General features: G+C 34.5%; 1 protein-coding gene across 4 annotated transcripts in view; it reads right to left on the bottom strand.

The window, feature by feature from the left end:
- RFX7 (regulatory factor X7) overlaps nucleotides 1-20,204 on the bottom strand; it is a 111,123-nt gene that overhangs the window by 10,464 nt on the left and 80,455 nt on the right. For all 4 annotated transcript variants that reach the window (XM_037151010.2, XM_037151008.2, XM_037151007.2 and 1 more), the window contains exons 4-6: nucleotides 20,084-20,166; nucleotides 18,937-19,059; nucleotides 832-948 (exon numbers count right to left, since the gene is read on the bottom strand). In XM_037151010.2, the coding sequence (XP_037006905.1) occupies nucleotides 832-948; nucleotides 18,937-19,059; nucleotides 20,084-20,166 (323 nt within the window). The remainder of the gene's footprint in view (nucleotides 1-831; nucleotides 949-18,936; nucleotides 19,060-20,083; nucleotides 20,167-20,204) is intronic.

Here is a 20,204-nt window from a genome sequence, read left to right as displayed (position 1 = left end):
TTCTTACATGATACAGAGACCCCTTATCCTCTCCCAAGAGTAGGAAGAACTTTAATAAACTCTTAATTTTCATTTCCTTATTTGTTTGCTCCTAAGTATTTCTCTATCACAAGAGGAACCTGGTTTTAATTTTAACACTAATTTTAAACAGTTGGCTGAAAAATACTTTAAAGCAGGGGCTCCCAACCTCCCGGCCTTGGACTGGTACCAGTCTAGGCCTGTTAGGAACTGGGGTGCACAGCAGGAGGTGAGACTGAGTGTAATATGCTTGAATCTTAAATCATCCTGAAACCATACCCCCACCCCTGTCTGTGGAAAAAACTGTCTTCCACAACATGGGTCTCCAGTGCCAAAAAGGTTGGAGATGGCCGCTTTGAAGACAGCACTAATATTCTAGTACAAGTTCCACAAGGAAACTTTTTGAATGTTATATATTTTGCAAAAGAGATCCCTATGTTTCTAAATAAGAGGCAGGAAAGAAAGCAAGCTAACACCCTCTGTTTTAATCGATAATTTACAACTGCTGTACCGTGGCATGCTGTAGTCATTCTCATGGTTAAAGAAAAGGAGATCAGGCCGCTAAGAACACATTACAGTAACAAATACGATGAAATCTATCACAGTCTTAATAACCACTATTTGTTGTTTCTCTTGCAGTTTGATACACAGCTGGGTAAAATAACATTGGCAAGTATTCTACTAAGTACTTTTGCATTGTTCATATTTACTGATTTAAATTTATTTCTAACTATAGTTGTTGGATGAACTGCAACAACGGGTGCAATATGTGAAAATTCACACATTACTAAAAATCATCCTGGTAAAGGATATTTAGATTTGCCTCTTGTGCCCAGACGACGTGCCTTCATGTTCGGAAAGACATTTTTCATAATCTTTCCAAAGTCAGCAGCACTTAGTGGATGGTAACCAAGATTGTCACAATAGCTCCTGCAAAAGAAGGAGAGACCGATTTAGAGAGCAACAGAACTCAGAATTATATAGCACAGTGGTATTTCAATACAATTCGATCCCTTCGACAAAGTGAAAAAACACATCATCTTCCAGTCATTCACCACAGCTTTCACTGATACACGGTCTTCATTCCCTCCGGGGACTAACTTGGGGTTAGACTATTTCATCCTCAGGGTACATACACTGCACCGCTGCCTTCAGTAGCATTCAAGAAACTTTCAGTAAGAGATAGGTGGGTGGTATGATGTTTTTCAACGACAATCCAACCCTGCTTCTGAACTGGTATATCCAGCTCAAATAGTAAGGCTGTAAGTTTCCACATATACACATATAGGTATATATATTGTATATACCTATATATTGCATGTACACACACCAGATATTAGAGATAAAACTACTACATGTTTTAATACAGAAATACGAGCTATTAGAAGGAAAAGGGATCTTACAGAGCAACTATACTCACACTCTCATTTCACCCATAAGGGAAGCCACAGAGAGAAGTTCCAAAGGTCCAGTGTTCTCTCCTCATCCCTACCCTGCTTATTATCGCCAGGAAAAAAGCACTTTGTAAGGCAGTATCTTTAAGTGAGACCAGGGAAACAAACTCAGTCTTAATTACTCCTGAAATCAGCTGTTGTTATTCTCTAAAGGTGCCAGTCACAGGTAAAAGGACAATCCCTCCTCTACCGGCTCAGTAGCAGGCCAAGGCCATAACTTGCTGTGGCTGCCAAGACCTTCTTCACAACTGCCGGCCTTTCAGAGAATCACTGCCTGAGAAACACCAAAGAGGAAGTCAGAGGAATTCCCAAGTCAAGTCCCCCCACCTCCCATTTTAGCATCACCCAGAGCAGCTTCTTGATGAAGACATGCACATGGGGGAGGCAAAGGAAGAGATTTAGGATGAAAAAACAAAGGAAAAGAACTGGAAGGCCTGCTGGCCAGGGTGTAACTGCAGTTGAGTTCTTGTAGACGGCTCTATAAATATCCTGGCAACATTACTGAAGTGACCTGACCACAAGAAGTTGAATTGGGAGATACTCAGGATGATGCGGGGACCTCTGGGAGTCTTAATAGAGAGAAAAGGGATAGTGGTCTGGAGACAATGGTATTCTTCTTGATCACACCCTCCCTATGCTCCCATTCCCCTGGTGAGGGTGGACAGGGGAAGCAGCTAACACACGTTAAGAGTTCCCTCTACGGAAGTTTCAGGACGTCATATTTAAATTGAGAGTAAATACAATACTCTTGTTCAGGGATCAAGGTTTAAGGTATAACCTGAAGAGGTGACTATTTCTGGGTGCTGACAGCTTAATGAATTGTATTAAGTCATATTCATTTTGGCAGCAAGTTAAATCAGTCACCTTCATGGCTTTCACCAGCACAGAAAGAAAATGTGAATGAAGCTCCTTTGCACCTAAGGAACTGCATACATGCAGCTTTCCCCACCTGGATCATTACTTTTCTCGCCCTTCGAGTCGCAGCTTGTATGTTATGATTTTGAAAGGATCCCTTCTATCTAACGCGGCGCCTTCCTGCCACACCTCGCCACACTCCCTATCAGTGCACTTGTACTAAGCCACAGCCAATGTACTCGTTTCCTCAGTCAGGGCAGTGACCATACACAGGAGTGAGCAAAAGGAGCTTTACAGCTTTTCACATTACAGCTGTATGTGAAACAGTTTATTCTTATATTATTAACTGTTATATTATTTACTTATATTACAACTTAAACACTTTCCACGTATCTGGTTCACCATTTTATTCTCAGCACGAGGAGCAAGACTTAAGAATCACATTAACCCTTAGTGTGACATTAAGTATGTAGTATTTAAAATGACAAGAAACTTTAAACACACAAAAAGACAAAAAAACCCAAACTAACAACAACCACCCAGCAACGCCCCCAAACCCATGCCCACTGGCTCCTATGATCACACAGGCAGATGGGCTTAATGAGGGATAGAATATATCCATTCTTATCCTCTCTCTGTGATTAGATTCTGATTTTTCTATTATATTAGCATACCAAACCTTTTTAATTTGGTAGATGTGGTAGGTAAAAGGTTGGCAAAATTAACTATCAAGATGACCAATTTGCTTGTCAAAATGGAACTAATCCTCAGTGAGATTTCAGACACTGACCACCTGATTTCATCTGGATTTTGATTCTTAATTATTCTGTTACAAGAGAGGAATTCACCTTTAAAATGATTCTTAAAATAATAACCTCCTGGCTGGTGTAGCTCAGTGGATTGAGCATGGGCCTGTAAAGCAAAGGGTCACCGGTTTGATTCCCAGTCAGGGCACATGCCTGGGTTGCAGGCCAGGTCCCTAGTAGGGGACACATGAGAGGCAACCACACACTGATGTTTCTCTCCCACTCTTTCTCTTTCCCTTCCCCTCTCTCTAAAAATAAATAAAATATTAAAAAATAATAACCTTATCTTAAGTGGATATAAAAATATCTTGTAGACATATAAACAGCTCAAATTATTCTTCCTGAATACAAAGGAAGCAAAGCTTAAGAATAAAACATCTTATGATTCCAAATTCCATACTGTGCATCTTATACGTCAGAGAAAATAAATTACAGAGCCTCAATTTAAAGGCAGCAATAACAACGTTGGAAACATATCCTCAACTGCTATAATTTTTGGAAATCTTAGAACTGAAAATTAGTTCAGCATTTGTATGGTTCAACTTCCTGCCAGAGGAGGAAATGGCCATTGCCCCAAACAATGGGCCACCGCAACGTGAACACTGTCCTGATGGGGAGGGCATTACTGAGGTAGTCTGCCCAATTTTCAGCAGGTCTCATTTTCAAAGAAAAAGAATTTCATTGTTAGAGCCCCTCCTCCACTGGGAAGATCTAGTTAGAAGATCAATGATTCTGTTTCTAATCTAATTCAGTAGGTATTTATAAGCGACCCAGTCATAATTTTTAAACCTGGTGCTATATGACAAACCATAGGCCATTCCAGGCCACATGGAAATCTTTGTTAGTTTATGTCTCATTTTCCTGCTTCGTAACTAATTGCATGTTGCTCAAGCAAGATACAAGTCAGGTGTCAACACCTAACTCAGTGTCAGATTATATTTACGTAAGCTCAAAAACAGGGAAGAAACATAGAATGTTCTGTTTATAAAATAATAAACACTTTAATGCCATTCTTAAAATTAGTTCCTTTATTGTCCTACTTTTCCTTATTAAAAAGTTAAAAGTATATTTTTTTATTTTACAAAGGTAGAAACATCACTGTGAAAAAAAAAACACTGGTTGCTTCCCCCATATGTGCCTCAGGAATTGAACCCTCAAACATTTGGTGTCACAACTATATTATTGCCAAGATCTATGTTAAAGAGCTTACTGCCTGTTTTCTTCTAAGAGTTTTATGGCTTCAGCTCTTACGTTCATATCTTTCATCCATTTGAGTTGTTTTTTGTGTATAGTATAAGATATTGGTCAAGTTTTATTCTTTTGCATGTGGTGATCCAGTTTCCCCAACACCATCATTGAAGAGATTATCTTCACTACGTTATATATTCTTGTTTCTTGAGACAGGCATTTACTGCTGTGAACTTCCCCTATTGGAACTGCTTTTGCTGCATCCTAGAAGTTCTAGTATGTTATATTTCCATTTTTGTTTGTCTCCAGGAGATGTTTGATTTCATCTTTCATCTAATGGTTATTCAGTAGCAGTTATTCAGTTTTTCAATCTCCACACACTTGTGAATTTTCCAGTTTTTTAAAAAATAAATTGATACCTAGTTTCATACCACTGTGGTGGGAAAATATGCTTGAAAGAATTTCAGTTCTATTAAATTTATTAAGACTTGTGTTGTGGCCTAACATATAATCGATCCAGGAAAATGTTCCATGTGCACTTGTGAAGAATGTATATTATTGCTTTTGGATAGAATGTTCTGTATGTATCTGTTGAGTTCATATGATCTAGCATTGTTTCAGGCTGATGTTTCCTCACTGATTTTCTATATGGATGATCAATCCACTGATGTAAGCTGGGTATTACAGTGCCCTACTATTATTGTATTGCTATCTGTTTCTTCCTTGAGGTCTATTAATATTTACTTTATTATTTAAATGTTCCTATAGTGAGTACATACATATTTATAAGTATTATAGCCTCCAGCTGGATAGACCTCTTTGTCACTATATAAAACCCTTCTCTGTCTCTTATTGCAGGTTCAGTGTCTAAAGCAGATTTGGTCTGATATAAGCATGCCTACCCCAACCTCCTTTTGGTTTCCTGTTGCACAGAATATCTTTTTCCACTCCTTTACTTTCAGCCTCTGTGTCCTTACATCTTAAGTGAGTCTCTCATAGATAGCATACAGATGAGTCTTCTTTCTCTTTTCTTCTTTTTTAAAAAATCTTTTCAGTCTCACTACATTGACAGATTGGTAAATTTAGTCTATTTCCACTTAAAATAATTATTGCTAGGTATGTACTCATTGCCATTTAAACTGTTTTCTAGTTTTTTTAGTTCTCTATTTCTTCTTCTCTTGCTCTCTTCCTTTGTGATTTGATGATATTCTTTAGTGGTATGCTTATATTGTGTTCTCTTTATCTTTTGTGTATTTACTATATTTTATGCTTTATGATTACCAAAAAGCTTACATATAACTATATGTATGTATATATAATATTTATTTACATATTTATAAAGATATAATCTATTTATATATAAATGATCTATTTTAAGTTAATAACAAATTTGATTACATTCTAAAGCTCAACATTTTTACTATCCTTCCCCATGTTTTATTGTTCTCTATAAAACAGTGGAAAAAACAAAAGCTGGCCACTCTGAAAATTAACCCAAGGCTTGCAGAAAACTGGGGAGCATTTTCCCAAGAAAAACAGTTGGCTCCAATAACAACAGCTCTAGGGATCCCCCATTCTCTAGCAGTAGTACTGAAAAGTAATAGCCCGCATTCCCAGCTCAGCCTGGTGGCCACCAGAATAAATATAACACACCTGGAATATTCTCAAATCTTCATTACAAAGAACTGTCATTATTTGTCTTGTGTGGTGGATTCCATAAGATTCCACCTACAGGCTGTTATCTGACCTTGCTTGGAGCTTGCCCGTTGCAAAATGCTTTCTCACTGAAGGATGGGATGGGGAAGTTGTTAAAAAGAATTATAGGCAAGTGTCTTAACTTCTTGGCTGCCTGAGACAGTGAATAACAGCTGGGGCAAACAACAGGCTAACCAAAAACTTAAAAGAAAAGCTGGGAAATAAGAAGTTCTTTGAAGCTTTAATAAATTTCAACATAGCCTGGCTGGTGTAGCCCAGTGGATTGAGCACAGGCCTGCGAACCAGAGGATTGCAGTTCGATTCCCAGTCAGGGCACATGCCTGGATTGCAGGCCAGTTCCCTGCAGGCCAGTTCCCAGCAGGGGGCGCACGAAAGGCAACCACACATTGATGTTTCTCTCCCTCTCTCCTTCCCCTCTAAAGATAAATAAATAAATAAAATCTAAAAAAATTCAATATATTCCTAGGAATTAACTAAGTGTGTATAGTGTCTGTTTACTCCTTCCCCTGCTCCAGACCTTTGATAAAGACTGGGAGATTTAAATGGGTTTCAAGTGTTTAAGGAAATCTCCACCCAATCAATAGTTGACCACTAAGTTACCAAGTAGAGACTTCAATGGCCTGACAAAGAAATGAAAGAATTGATCACTAGTAAACCAGTCCTACAGGAAATACTAGAGGCAGTCATTCTGGCTTAAATAGCAGGACATCAAACAGTAACTCGAATCTACACACAAAAAAATAGCAGTAAAGGTAACTTTGTAGGTAAATATATAGTTTAAACGTCTTTTTCTTGTAACTCCTTATTCATATCTGATCTAAAAGACAACAGCATAAAACACCAAATATAAATCTGTGTTATGAGTGCACGATGCATGAAAATGAATTGGGATGGTGTAGATCACACACACACACACACACACACACACACACACACACTCTCTCTCTCTCTCTCTCTCTCTCTTCTAAGTTAAGTTGGTACAATCCAAGCTAGTTTTTCACAAATTAAGGTGTTAACTGTAATTTTTAAAATACAGATAGTAAAAGAAAAAGGGAATGAGAATGTTTCAATAAAAAAATACCTATTTAACACAAAAAAGGTCAGAAACTGGGGAACTAAGAAATAAAAAGACATACATATTTTACAGAAAATAGCACAATGTGAATGTAAAGGAATTAAATTCCCTAATTAGGCAGAACAGATTTAGAATAAAATATGATCAGACTATATGTCACCTACATATTATGTATTATAGAAAAAGACTTCAGGACAAAAATTGCAAGAGACCAAAAAAGGCATTATTTCACTATAAAAGGGTCAGTTCATCAAGAAGATAAAATAATTATAACCTACTATGCACCTAAAAACAGCTCCAAAATACAAAAAAACAAAATGAGCATATTTGGAAGAAGAAATAAATAATTCAACAGTAATAATTGGAAAGCTGCAATATTTGGTTGGCCAAAAAATCCATATGTTGTTTTCTGTAAAATAAAAGACACATTTTTCATTTTTACTGATAACTTTATTGATTTGGGTATTTTGAGTATGTCAGCTACCTCCTGCATGGTATAACTTTGATAGTTCTCAATTAATGTCTGGATTTCGTTGCTATCAACTTCAACTGGTCTACCCAACCACAGGGAAATTATCCAGCAAGAAATTCCCAGCATAAAACTTTGCAAACCACTTCTGACATGTTTGATCAGCCACAGCACCTTTTCTATACACTGCATAAATCTTTTTATGCATTTCAGTTGCATTTTCACCTTTCCTGAAATAATAAAGCATAATATGCCAAAAGGCTGTATATTGTCTTCCATCTTCAATATTAAAATGGCTATACAAAAATTCACCAATTTTGATTAAGTTTTTTAAAAATGTGAGCTGATATGACAGCTGTCACAATACAATCTAACAAAATTGTTTTGAATGAAGTTAAAGACAACTAAGTGCTACTACAGCCACCTTGTGGAAAAAACAAAACAAACTTTTGGGCCAACCCAATACTTCACTTTCAGTAAGGGATGGAATTAAGCTGAGAAACAAGGAAACAGAAGACATAAAACAACAGTACGAACCAACTATACCTAAAATATAATCTACAGAACAACCCACCTGATCAAGCAACCACAGAATACACATTCTTCTCAAGTGCACATGGATTATTCTCCAGGACAGATGGTATATTAGGCTATAAACACAATTGTACACTAAAAGTAATAAATCTATACAAAATATTCTCTCCAACTATAATGGGTTGAAATTTGAAATCAGTAACAGAAAAGAAATTGGAAATTCACTATAAATGGGTCAAAGAAAAAATTACAAGAAAAAATAGAAAATACTCTGAGATAAATAAAAATGAAAGCACAACATATCAAAACTTACAGATGCAATGAAAGTAGTGCTTAGAGGAAAGTCTATGGCTGTTTATGTCTATGTTAAACAAAGAGAAAGGTCTCAAATGAGTAACATAATCTTCCGTTGTAAAGATCCAGAAAAATAAGAGGAAACTAAATCCAGTTGGTAATACTCCTAAATTTATCTATTGATTAAATTCAATCTTTATGAAAATTCCTCTGCCTTCATTACAAAAATTAACAAGCTAATTCTAGAATCCATAGGGAAATTTAAGGAAACCAGAGTCTCAAAAAAAAAAAAAAAAGAATCTGGAAGGCTCATACCTCCCTATTTCAAAACATACGACAAAACTAAAATAACCAAGTCAGTGTAATGACAACATAAAGATACACAGAACAATGGAACAGAATTAGAGTCCTGAAGTAAGCCCATACACTGATGGTCAATTGATCTCTACAAGGGTTCCAAGATCACTCAATGAGGAAGAAATAATCTTTTCAACAGATGATGCTTGGCTGTTGAATATCCATGAACAAAAGAATGAATTTGGGTACCTACCTCACAGCACATATAAAATTTAAATAAAATGCAAAGATCCAAATGCTAAAACAATAAAATTCTTATAACAGTATAAATATGCATGACCTTGCATTAGGCACCAGTTTGTTAGTTATGATAGCTAAAATCACAAGCAACCAAAGAAAAAAATAAACTAATTTCATCAAAATGAAAAACCTTTATTTACCAGAGGACACTGTCAAAACAATGAAGACAGCCTGCAGGTGGGAAAATATTTACAAATCATAATATATCTAGTAAGAATTTAGTATGTGGAATATGTGTACAACACATAAGTAAACAATAAGATAATTAAAAATGAGAAAAGAACTTGAATAAATATTTCTCCAAAGAAAATACATAAATGTCCAATAAGAACATAAAGTTACTTGGCACCATCAGTCACCAGGGAAATACAAATTGAATCCATGAGCTACTACTTCACATGTGGCTGAATGACCATAATAAAAAAAGACATGATCAGACGAGATCGGGCGCGTTCAGGGTGGAAACGAAAGCAAACTAAAAGGACAGCTAGATCAGGAGCAGAAACATAGAAATGAAGATCTCAAGGAGGGTTAGCAATAGGGGAGTGGGAGGAGGAGAAGGGGGGAGAAGGTACAGAAAATAAGTAGCATAGACAGTAGATAGAAAATAGAAGGGGGGCAAGAATAGCATGGCAAATATAGAATCTAAAGGACTTGAGACACATGGTCATAAACTAAAGGGGGGGTAACGGTGGGGATGGGGGGGTAGGGTGGAGGGGAATGAAAGGGGGAATAGAACAACTGTAACAGCATAATCAATAAAAAAATAAAAAAAAGACACGAAGGTGTTGGCAAGAATGTGAAGAAATATAATCTTCATAACTATTGGTGGGAATGTAAAATGGTGCAGCCATTTTGCAGGACAGTTTGATAATTTGGTAATTCCTCAAAAAGTTAAAAGAGTTACCATATGACACAGCAATTCCACTCTTCAGTATATGACCAAAAGAACTGAAAACCCAGGTCCATACAAAACCTTATAGACAAATGTTCATAGCAGCATTTTCATAATAAGAAGTAGAAACAACTCAATGTTCACTAAATGATGAACGGATAACAAACTGGTATATTCATACAATGGAATATTATTTGACCATAAAAAGGAATGAAGCACTAAACATATGATACAACATAGATAAACCCTGGAAACACCAGGATATATGAAAGAAACCAGAAAGGAAAGGCCACATAATACATGATCCCTTTTGTATGAAATGTCCAGGATAGGTAAACTGATATGGGCAGAAAGTAGATTATTTGTTGCTAAGGCCTAGGAGAAAGAAAAATGGGTTGTGACTCCTAGTGGATATGGAATTTTGGGGTAGTAATGAAAATAGTTTCACACTGTGGTGACAGATGCATGACCATATAAATATACACTCAACTGTACAATTTAAAACTGAATAATGTAATATGTGATTTCTATCTCAAAAGATAAAAATCTAAAAAGCAAAAGAAAAATTTATAGTTTGCCCATCTGTAAAATAACTGCCTTATGACATGCAGTAAATTGAGATTTTTGCCAATACATAATCTGCATCATATTCTTTATTGCTGTGGAATGGAAGGGGTTCATTTGCTGGGACATTTGTGGGGGCTGAAATTCATCAGTATAGTTTTTTTTAAACTTTAGTTTACTATTTTTAATCAGCTAAAATACTTAAAATACAATTAAGGCTTGGGAAATTCTACTCCAAATATTTTAATCAGGAGAAGACTAGCATTGGAATGAGTTTCTAGAGGTAATGGGAATTAAATCAAAAAGCCCAGATGTGAAGTCAGAAAACCTGGGTATTGGTTGTCTAGAGCATTTATTTCTGAGTCATAGTGATCTCATCCATAAAGCAGGAATAATATCTGCTTCCACCTATTTTATGCAGATGCTACAATATTAAACAATATATTATACATTTGAGAAAGTATACATACATGCTTAGGCCTGACCTATATGTCATTTAGCCCATGAAATGTTCACTATTTCAATGCTTTTAAAACAAAATATGTTTCAAGAATCTATTCCTACCTTTGAGGTTGTCCTAAAAGTTTAGTTTACACTGATTAACACAACAGAAAATAGAAACTTAGGCTGTAAGCACGAAAGTATCACACATACTGAATTAATTATTACACATAATTTTAAAAGTTAAATAATTGAATAGATGGAAAAGAAAGGACTGGAGAGAACAGTTGTGCCAGGAAATGATGGAAACAAAGCTGTCGAATTTAAAAATCTGCACATTTGAGACTCTACCCAGAATGAAAGCAAACAGATTTTTAGGAATGCTAAAACAGGCAACATATTATTTAGTAAGAAATCCACTTGAGATTGATGCTTTGTTTCTCTATCATGCAGCAGGAAGAAGTAGCAGGAGCTGTGGTTGCTACTGCCTCTGTTGCTATGTGTCTGCACACACCCAAGTTCCTGGATAGGTTCATGCTACCAGCTTCTTCTATTGGTCAGATTTAAAGACCAGGGACTTTTTAGGAACATAATAATGTAAACTGCCTAAAACAAAATGATACAAATGAGAAACATAAAAAGATGGGCATATATGTAAATATACAGGGTGGGGTAAAAGTAAGTTCACAGCTGTACATATGGAAAATAATACAATAATTAATAAATAGTAAGAGAATAAATTGTTTTGTGCACTCACAATTGTAAACCTACTTTTGACCCACCCTGTACGTGTTTGTATTAGGCAGCTGTCCAGAGTGGGTTGTAAATATTGACATTAGAGAAAACGTTAAGACAAAATACATTAAATATGATATGAATACATTTTTTGTTGGTAACAGGCGAAATCTACAATAAAGATATATATAATCATTATTTTTTTCTTTTGTCAAATAGCCCGAGATTTATAAATTAAAATCCATTAACTACTTATGAGGAACTGGGAGAAATCTTACTTTTGTAAGAGATTAATATGCTACTTATTCTCAACTGATAAAACAAACTAAAAGAAAAGGATTTTTAAAATAGAATTTAAAGGATCTGAAAAAACACAGGAAAGTGAATTTAGTACATATTAATATACAGTGAATAGACAGTGTAATATAATGAGAATGTCCAGAAATATTTATAAAGATGAATAATTTGTTAGGCTGAAAGTAAACTTCAACTGAAATGAATACTTCTTGACCATACTATAATAAAACAAAACAAAATGGGAAAAAAATCCTCAAGGATATGAAAGGCTTAAAAAAAAAACACTATAACTATTTAGGTCAAAGAAAACAATAAAGCTATAATTCTACACTATTAGAAAATAATGATAATTGTAACTAATCATATTCATTCCTAAGGAATATAGCTAAAACTATATTAAAAGAAAAATTCATAGATGTAAATATTCACATCTTAAATATAAAAAGAATGAAAACAAAGTAGGCATCCCATTTAAATAGTAAGAAAACACACACCAAAAATCAGGGGAATAAAAAAAAAAGGCATCAAATAAATGAGAAAACAGATAAAAAATAAAACTGATATATCATGCTTACTTTCCTTTTATTTAAAGACTAGTGAAAATAAACTATGGCTAAGTATAATTTGATAAAATATGGGGAACACTAAAATACAGGGTGAGACAAAGTAGGGTACAGTTGTTCATAAAGAAAATACAGTAATAAATAATAATACAAGACTAAACTGTGTTTCCTGTACTCACAACTGTAAACCTACTTCAGCCCCACTCTGTATATAAGATTAGAAATAAGACAAAGGATAAGTCAGATACAGAAGACATTCAGTTTGCAAGAGATGAGTATATGTAATGCTATACTAATGTATTTGAAAATATGAATGAATTCCAGGAAGAAAAAAATTACCAAAATTGACTAACAAAGAAAAGCCTAATAGAAGAATACCACAAAAGTTGTCAAAGAACTACCTCCAACAAAGACTCTAGGCCTAGACAGTTTTATAGCTGAGTTCTTTAAAACTTTCAAGAACAAATTAATTCCCATGCTACATAAACTGTTTCAGAGCGCAATTAGGGAAAGAGTTCCAAATACTTTAAGAACCTGGCCCAACTCTGTTATTAAAATCTGACGAAGCATAAAAAAGAAAATTACATACCAAATTCCCCTATGGATGGATATCGATACAAAGATCCTAAATAATATACTTGACGACAGAAACTAACAGTACTCTAAAAGATTACAGATCTTGATATGAAGAAAGCATTCATTCTAGTGGATAAAAGGATTCATATTGGGTACTATACATAGTATATCACAGCAATAGTTCAAAGAAGAAGCACTGCATAATGTCAACAGATGCCCCAAAAGTATCTGATGAATTTGAATATCCATTTCTCATAAAATAGCAAATTACAGTCTTGGTCAACTAAAAACGATACATCCTTAACACAAAGAACTATAGAGGAAATGATGCAAATATTGCTTATTTAAAGTCAGAAGGAAGATCTATTAAATGTAATAAAGAGAATGAGAAAGACATGCAGGATAAACTCTACCCAGAAGAGTCAAAAGAACTGAAAAAAACTAGGATTAAGCAAAGTTCAGTAAATATAAAATTTCAATAATAGAAATTTACAGATGTTCTTTAAACCCAAAAGACCAACAGAAAAGATTTTTTCCATAATATGACAAGTAAAAATTCATATTTTTATGAGCTTAATTGAAGGGACAAATCCTAAAACTTTACTTGAAGGGCATGAGAAAGATATAAATCAAGAAATATACTCCTAACTCAAGTTAATTTTTCTAAAATAAATTTTCACATCAAAAGTCCTTTGAGGTTTCCTCTTTAAAGTAAAAAAAATAAAAATGATTTTAAACTTCATATGAAAACATTGGTATAAAAATTTTTTTAAAAAAGAAAAAAACTGGTGTAAAAACCAAGAAAATTTTTGATAAAGAAGGGCAATGAAGAAAGATTGGTCCTACCAGCTTCTTAAACATTTAATAACTACAACACTTAAAAATGGTATGGTACTGAAATAAGAATGGAGAATACAAAGGAAGAAAATTCAGTCCAGGAGGCTGTAGTAAGATAAGAGTTACATAGTAGATTAGTGTTAGAAGAAAAAATTATTCAGTAAACAAGGCTGGAATAATTAGTTAACCATTCAGACAAATATTAAAATTAGTACCTTATCTTAAGGTATTTACCAAAATAAATACCAGCTGTGGCCCATGTGGCTCCATTGGTTGGAGCATCATAAACCAGAAGGTCATGGATTTGATTCCTTGACCTAGGCAGGGTACATGCCTAGGCTGCAGGTTTGGTCCCCAGTCAAGGTGTGTGTGAGAGGCAACCAAGCCGTGTTTCTCTCTCACATAGATGTTTCTTCTCTCCCTCCCTTCCCCTCTTCTGAAACCAATAAATATGTCCTTGGGTGAGAGGAAAAACAACAATGACAAAGGGTTATATGTGAAAAATGAAATAAATACCTAGGAAAAAATGCATGCGAGTATACAGCTACTAGTGGATGGGGGAAGTTCTTTCTAAGTGTAACAATGGATGTTATAAGCTGCAAAACAGTAGGCAAACTAGACTTATAAAAATTAAAATGAAATAATAAACACTAATCTTTAAAATTTTTACCTTTTAATAGTTAATATCCTTAATATATAAAGGTTTGCAAACTAATAACCCCAATTCTGATGATCTATATTAAGTTACACAGTCAAGAATGCTCACTGCAATGTTGTTTGCAACTGTCCTTCACAAATTGTATAAATGAGGGGACAAATTTGGTTAAATAAAAAGAAAGTATACATGAAAAAGGCATTAGAAAAAAATTAAGTGGTTATTTTTAGGTAGTGAGGTTACTGATGCTAGTTTTCTTTTTTATACATTTATAACTGTCTGCCAAAACTTTCATGATGAATACATATTACTTTTATAAACAGAAAAATAATATAAGCCCCATTAATAATCACTTTCATAAACACACGTAAGAACTTCACAATCATTTGTAAATTAAACTGTCTTTGCACACTGAAAGCCCCTTAAAGGTTCCTGGTTCTATTAATATCTTAATTTAGCATGACAATACAGTTAAAACAAGCCAAATGTCTTAGATCACAGCTTCAATTTTTCTCTCAAAGGGATTTTTTAACAACTATTAAAAGATCGACAGGCCTGTGAAGCAAAGGATTGCTGGTTCAATTCCCAGTCAGGGCACATGCCTGGGCTGCAGGCCAGGTCCCCCAGTGGGGGACACATGAGAGGCAACCACACGTTGATGTTTCTTTCCCACTCTTTCTCCTTCCCTTTCCCTCTCTCTAAAAATAAATAGATAGATAGATAGATAGATAGATAGATAGATGGATAGATAAAAGAATAAATAAATATTGGGGGGGTGGGTTGAGATGGGGGTAAAAAGCAGAAAACTATAGTTGAACAATTAAAATTAAAAAATATAAAGATTGACTTTTACAGAAATATATCTAAATACCACTACAATGAATTATGCAAGAGTCCACATGAAATAGAAATAGCTTAAAATAAAGGTATATTTCATATCAATAATAGCACAGGGGGGTGGGCTGGGAGTAAAAAAACATAAAACTGTACTTGAACAATAATTAAATTAATTCAGCCCTGGCTGGTGTAGCTCAGTGGATTGAGTGTGGGCCTTCAAACCACAGGATCCCAGTTTGATTCCCAGTCAGGGCACATGTCTGGGATGCAGGCCAGTTCCCAATGAGGGACTCACAAGAGGCAACCATACATTGATATTTCTCTCCCTCTCTCCTTCCCTTACCCCCTAAAGAGAAATAAATAAAATCTTTTAAAAAATTAATTCAAATAAATAAATAAATTAATTAAAATTTTTAAAAAAGAAAAAACCACGGAAAACTGTACTTGAACAATAATTAAATAAATTAATTTAAAAAAATAATAGTATCTTTCCAATAAATACTCAGAAGAAATTCTGTTTAAGACTGGTCATTCTATGTATGGTGAATTATTAATCTGGAAAACTCACTAAGGCACAGAAATAGGAAGATGACTAGTCTAAAAGGCCTTTAGGAAGGAACAAAATTTCTCTTAAAATCTTTACATACAGAAAATGTTATTTTGTATCTAACTGAAATCTCTCCTGTGATTTGAAACTTTTCTTTAAAAAAATAAATAGCTACACTTTATTTTGCTTTCTTTAGGCAAGCTAATTTTAAAACTTTAAACCAGCTATTTCCTAATACTTCTTGCCTACCTGTAGTCTATTTTTCATATCTCTCAAGTTATTTAAATGCACATGTCAAATTATGATTCCAGGCAATGTACAATGAAATGAGAAGGGCCTGAGGCTCTCACAAGGTTAACTCTGGAAATGCAAACATATTTTCTTTGTAGCACTTGTTGTGTGCTGTTAGTACACGTTACGGTGTCTTTTATAACACATTATTTGTATGCATGTATATTAATTACATATAAACAAATTTATACTTTGAGCAGCTAATTTATTCACATTAGGTGGAAGTCATCACCAACTTGTTGTCTAACAACTTGCTTACCCTCTTCTACCCCCTCAAATCTGATATACTCAAATTTATCAAGTTTGCTTTCTTACCTGTTATGAACCACTCATGGAATCTGAGATCTAGGCTTATCCCCATCCCTAACTAATTTTGTGACCCTGGAAGATTCACCTAACTTCTCTGGGCTTTAATCATTTCTTCTACACATTAGTGGGGTGGAAGACTTAATGAAGTCTTTCACGACACTAATTTTATCATCGATGGAAGGGATCAGATTACATTCTAATTAACCTTAATATTAAGTTAGTGACTACAATGTAAAAACACTGGGGAAACAATATAAATAAAGTATGTTCTTAATGAAATGTTTTTTGAACTGAAATACGCAGACTCAGGTATGAACTAAAATACGCAGACTCAGGTATAGTACTATAGTGTGTGTGTACATATATATCTCCATATAGTAGTATACATATTATTATATGGATTATAAAGACAGGCATAATCATTAATATAATTCTTTCAAATTTCGTGCACAGAACTTTCTTTCCTTGTCACATTATTATCAAGAATTTCTTTTACCTACTACTTCCTTTTTAAACCATTTCCTATTTTCTTTTATCTCTGTTGTTTTCTACTGAACTGTAAATTATTGGCTCAAAATAGGAGCACCTACTATGTACATCGAAAAGATGATTTTCGTTCTGTTCTGTTCAGGAAAACTCTTTAACTTTTCTTAGTGAAATAAATTACAGGATTTATGGAAATCTTAGAAAATGATTTACTAGAAAAATTCAGAAAAATATTATAGAAATATATAATCATGCCTTGCCAAAGGCAGAAATCTTTAAGGAGCATAGAACTGCATTAATGAAGCAGGGTCACACTTCCACAAACTAGTCACGAATATGGTGGAGTGGAAGGACACCACTTCAAAAATATGTAAAATATCCTAAATTCCCTGATTAATTCATAGGGTGATGTCATACATTAATTTGTGCAATTTGCCTTTTGGGAAATTATCGAGACATTTTTGGATAACTAGTTCTTCAACAGTTTCCTTCTTTAGATGACTTTTAGAATTTTAGAGCTAAAAGAAACTCTTAAATGGCCTAATTTTACAGATGATAAACTGACAAAAAGAATATTAAGAATATATGTCCACGTTACATAAATTTAATGACAGGTTCTGTTTTCTTGATCCTCAAATCAGGGTTTCAATATACTATACATCTGCCTGGTATTAATTAGCTTTTAGTGAATACAAATTTGCTTCTTTGTAGTGTCAAGAGTTTTCTTCATTTTAATTAACTTGAAGTTGGTGAAGAATTCAATAATTATAAATATACATATTCATATTTTCGTCAAGGGCTGAAGCTGTATCTCATGTGTTGTGTCCTCAGAACTTATTACAAGGTCTAGTACACAGCAGGACATGGCAGGTGTTCAACAGACTGCTGTGGACTGAGAAAATGAACTTCAGACTTGGGTCACATGTAGTCTTAGCTTTAATTTTCCTAAAGAGAGAAAATTCTAAAGCTCTTCAGTTGAACTTTGTTCAACCCTTGATCATTTCAGACATTTTTCTCTAGGCTTTCTCCAGCTCCACTATGTTTTCTAAGGTGAGGGAATCAAAAGTTTGAATGAGGGTAGAGAAAGTTTTATTTCTAGATACCAATAACCTCCTTAAAAGTGGAGTTGCTTTGCATCATCTTACACTGGTGAACAGCAGCACTTATTTGACACATTTCAATACCCCTAAAATTTTGGTTTTATTTACTCTGCCTGAATAAATTTCCTTTTCCAAATAAACTATAAAAATGTTAAACAAAGCTAGATACGGCATCTATCAACTTTTCTCTATCCAGAAAGGTTCATTAGTCTCTATACCTTTGCTTCCTGTGTTTAAATAAGTTATTTATATAATCAAAATTATATTGAGCATCTAATATGTGCAAGCCACACAACACTCCAGAACCCTATTATTTTATTTAGTTGGTATAGAGAAGGATTTTAAAAGGATTTCATGGATGTATGAAAAGACCCTTAAGAAATCTAAATAAAAAAACATATTCTAGCTTTCCATATGCACTGACTTATTTACTGCCTTCCACTTTCCTTCCACCCCAGGCACACCCTTCCTGTTTCTTAAAGAACTCTACAGGAACTTTATTCAGCAATCCTATCCCATTGTCCCTCCACCTCCAGTCATCCAGATGAACTCCAGAGTAAACCATTTACTAGTAATCCTGTCCTTTGTTAGATATACTACTAGAGAAATTTTTTCAACTTTTTAAAATTGTTGTTCAATTACAGTTGTACCCATTAGAGACAGAAGGAACAGGAGAGATTTCTAAGTTAAACTCCTATACATCACTGATATTCACCAGTGCTAAATCATTGAAGCCACGTACAGTGCTTAAGCTCTTTAATACATTAGCAAGCCTGACATATATATACAGTACTTACTTGTATTCATCATAGACTTCCTGTTTGGGCAGTGAAGTCTCGGGATGTTCCTCTAGAGTATTCCGAATCCAGAAAAAGGCATGCTTTTGTTGTGCCCGACTAGATGACATGGCATTCTGATCACTAATCACAGAAGAAAAACACGTTCAGCTGAACTAGATAGCAACTCATTGACAATTTTTGAGCCAGGTCTAAACGTTCCACTGACTATGTGTAGTAAACACACTATAAATGACCAAACCAAACTCAGGACAAACAGCAGATGCCCAGTTATCTATACATGGAAGTCATCCACCTGTGGGATGTGGGTGTTATTTTCTATAACTAGTGTCTGACAAGTTAATGCCCTATTCCAGTTCTCCCTACCATCTCTGGAAGGAACACTGACAATATTGGGTATTTGTTCTGGCTAAAATGATCTCTAATTGGATATCTGCTCACTTACTTGCCTGTTCATTTGCCTAAATTTACCAAACCTCCAACTTTCAAAATAAAAGTTATGGAAGCAACTGTTTATTTTTTTGCTTACCATTCTCAAGTAACTACCTAAAATCTCACTAAAGCACTCAATGAGCCAGAAAGAATATAATTTTTTGTATTAATTATGTGAATGAAATTAATTCTGAGCAATACTTAAAAGAGTATAGAAACTTTAAGAACAGAATGAACGAACCAGCAATGTTTCTCTCAAGTTTCTAATGAGATAATAAATATTTTGAATAGCGAAATATAATACCCACAATCTTACATTTATCAGAAATTCATGCTTCATACAGGCAACTCACTATTTTCTTTTTAACATTCTGTGACACGCTCGCCTGACAGTACCTAAAACACTCCTGCAGTTACTTTATTGCTCACAATCCTTATGTACTTATTCTTTGGTTTTACTACATAAATATATTAATCTGTTTATAAAACATAACCTACACTGCATTTCACAGTGTTTACCCAGGGGCACAAATGAATTAGCAAAAACTGTAAGTAAACACTTAACCAAATATAATCTGCTGTTTTGCCATTCTGTTTTCTGATGATGTTCATTTAGGAACAGTGTTAACAGTAACAACCAAAACACATTACCACCCCCCCCTTCCTAGGGATTGCCTGCGAAGACTGTACGGAAGGCGAAGAGGAGCAGACGCACCTTTTCTCTCCATTGCTGAGACCAGAAGGCAGCTGAAGGTAGAGGTAGAGTTTCTCTAGGTCTGTAAACTTCTCAACTTCTTGCTGGTTACAAAAGATTAAAAAGAAAGATCATCTTAAAA

Source organism: Artibeus jamaicensis, unplaced genomic scaffold, assembly GCF_021234435.1.
Source record: "Artibeus jamaicensis isolate MK-2021 breed Jamaican fruit bat unplaced genomic scaffold, CSHL_Jam_final contig_548, whole genome shotgun sequence".
In the NCBI taxonomy this organism is placed as follows: Eukaryota; Metazoa; Chordata; class Mammalia; order Chiroptera; family Phyllostomidae; genus Artibeus; species Artibeus jamaicensis.
The sequence above is the reverse complement of the archived record's forward strand: the minus strand, read 5'-3'. Positions and strand labels throughout refer to the sequence as shown.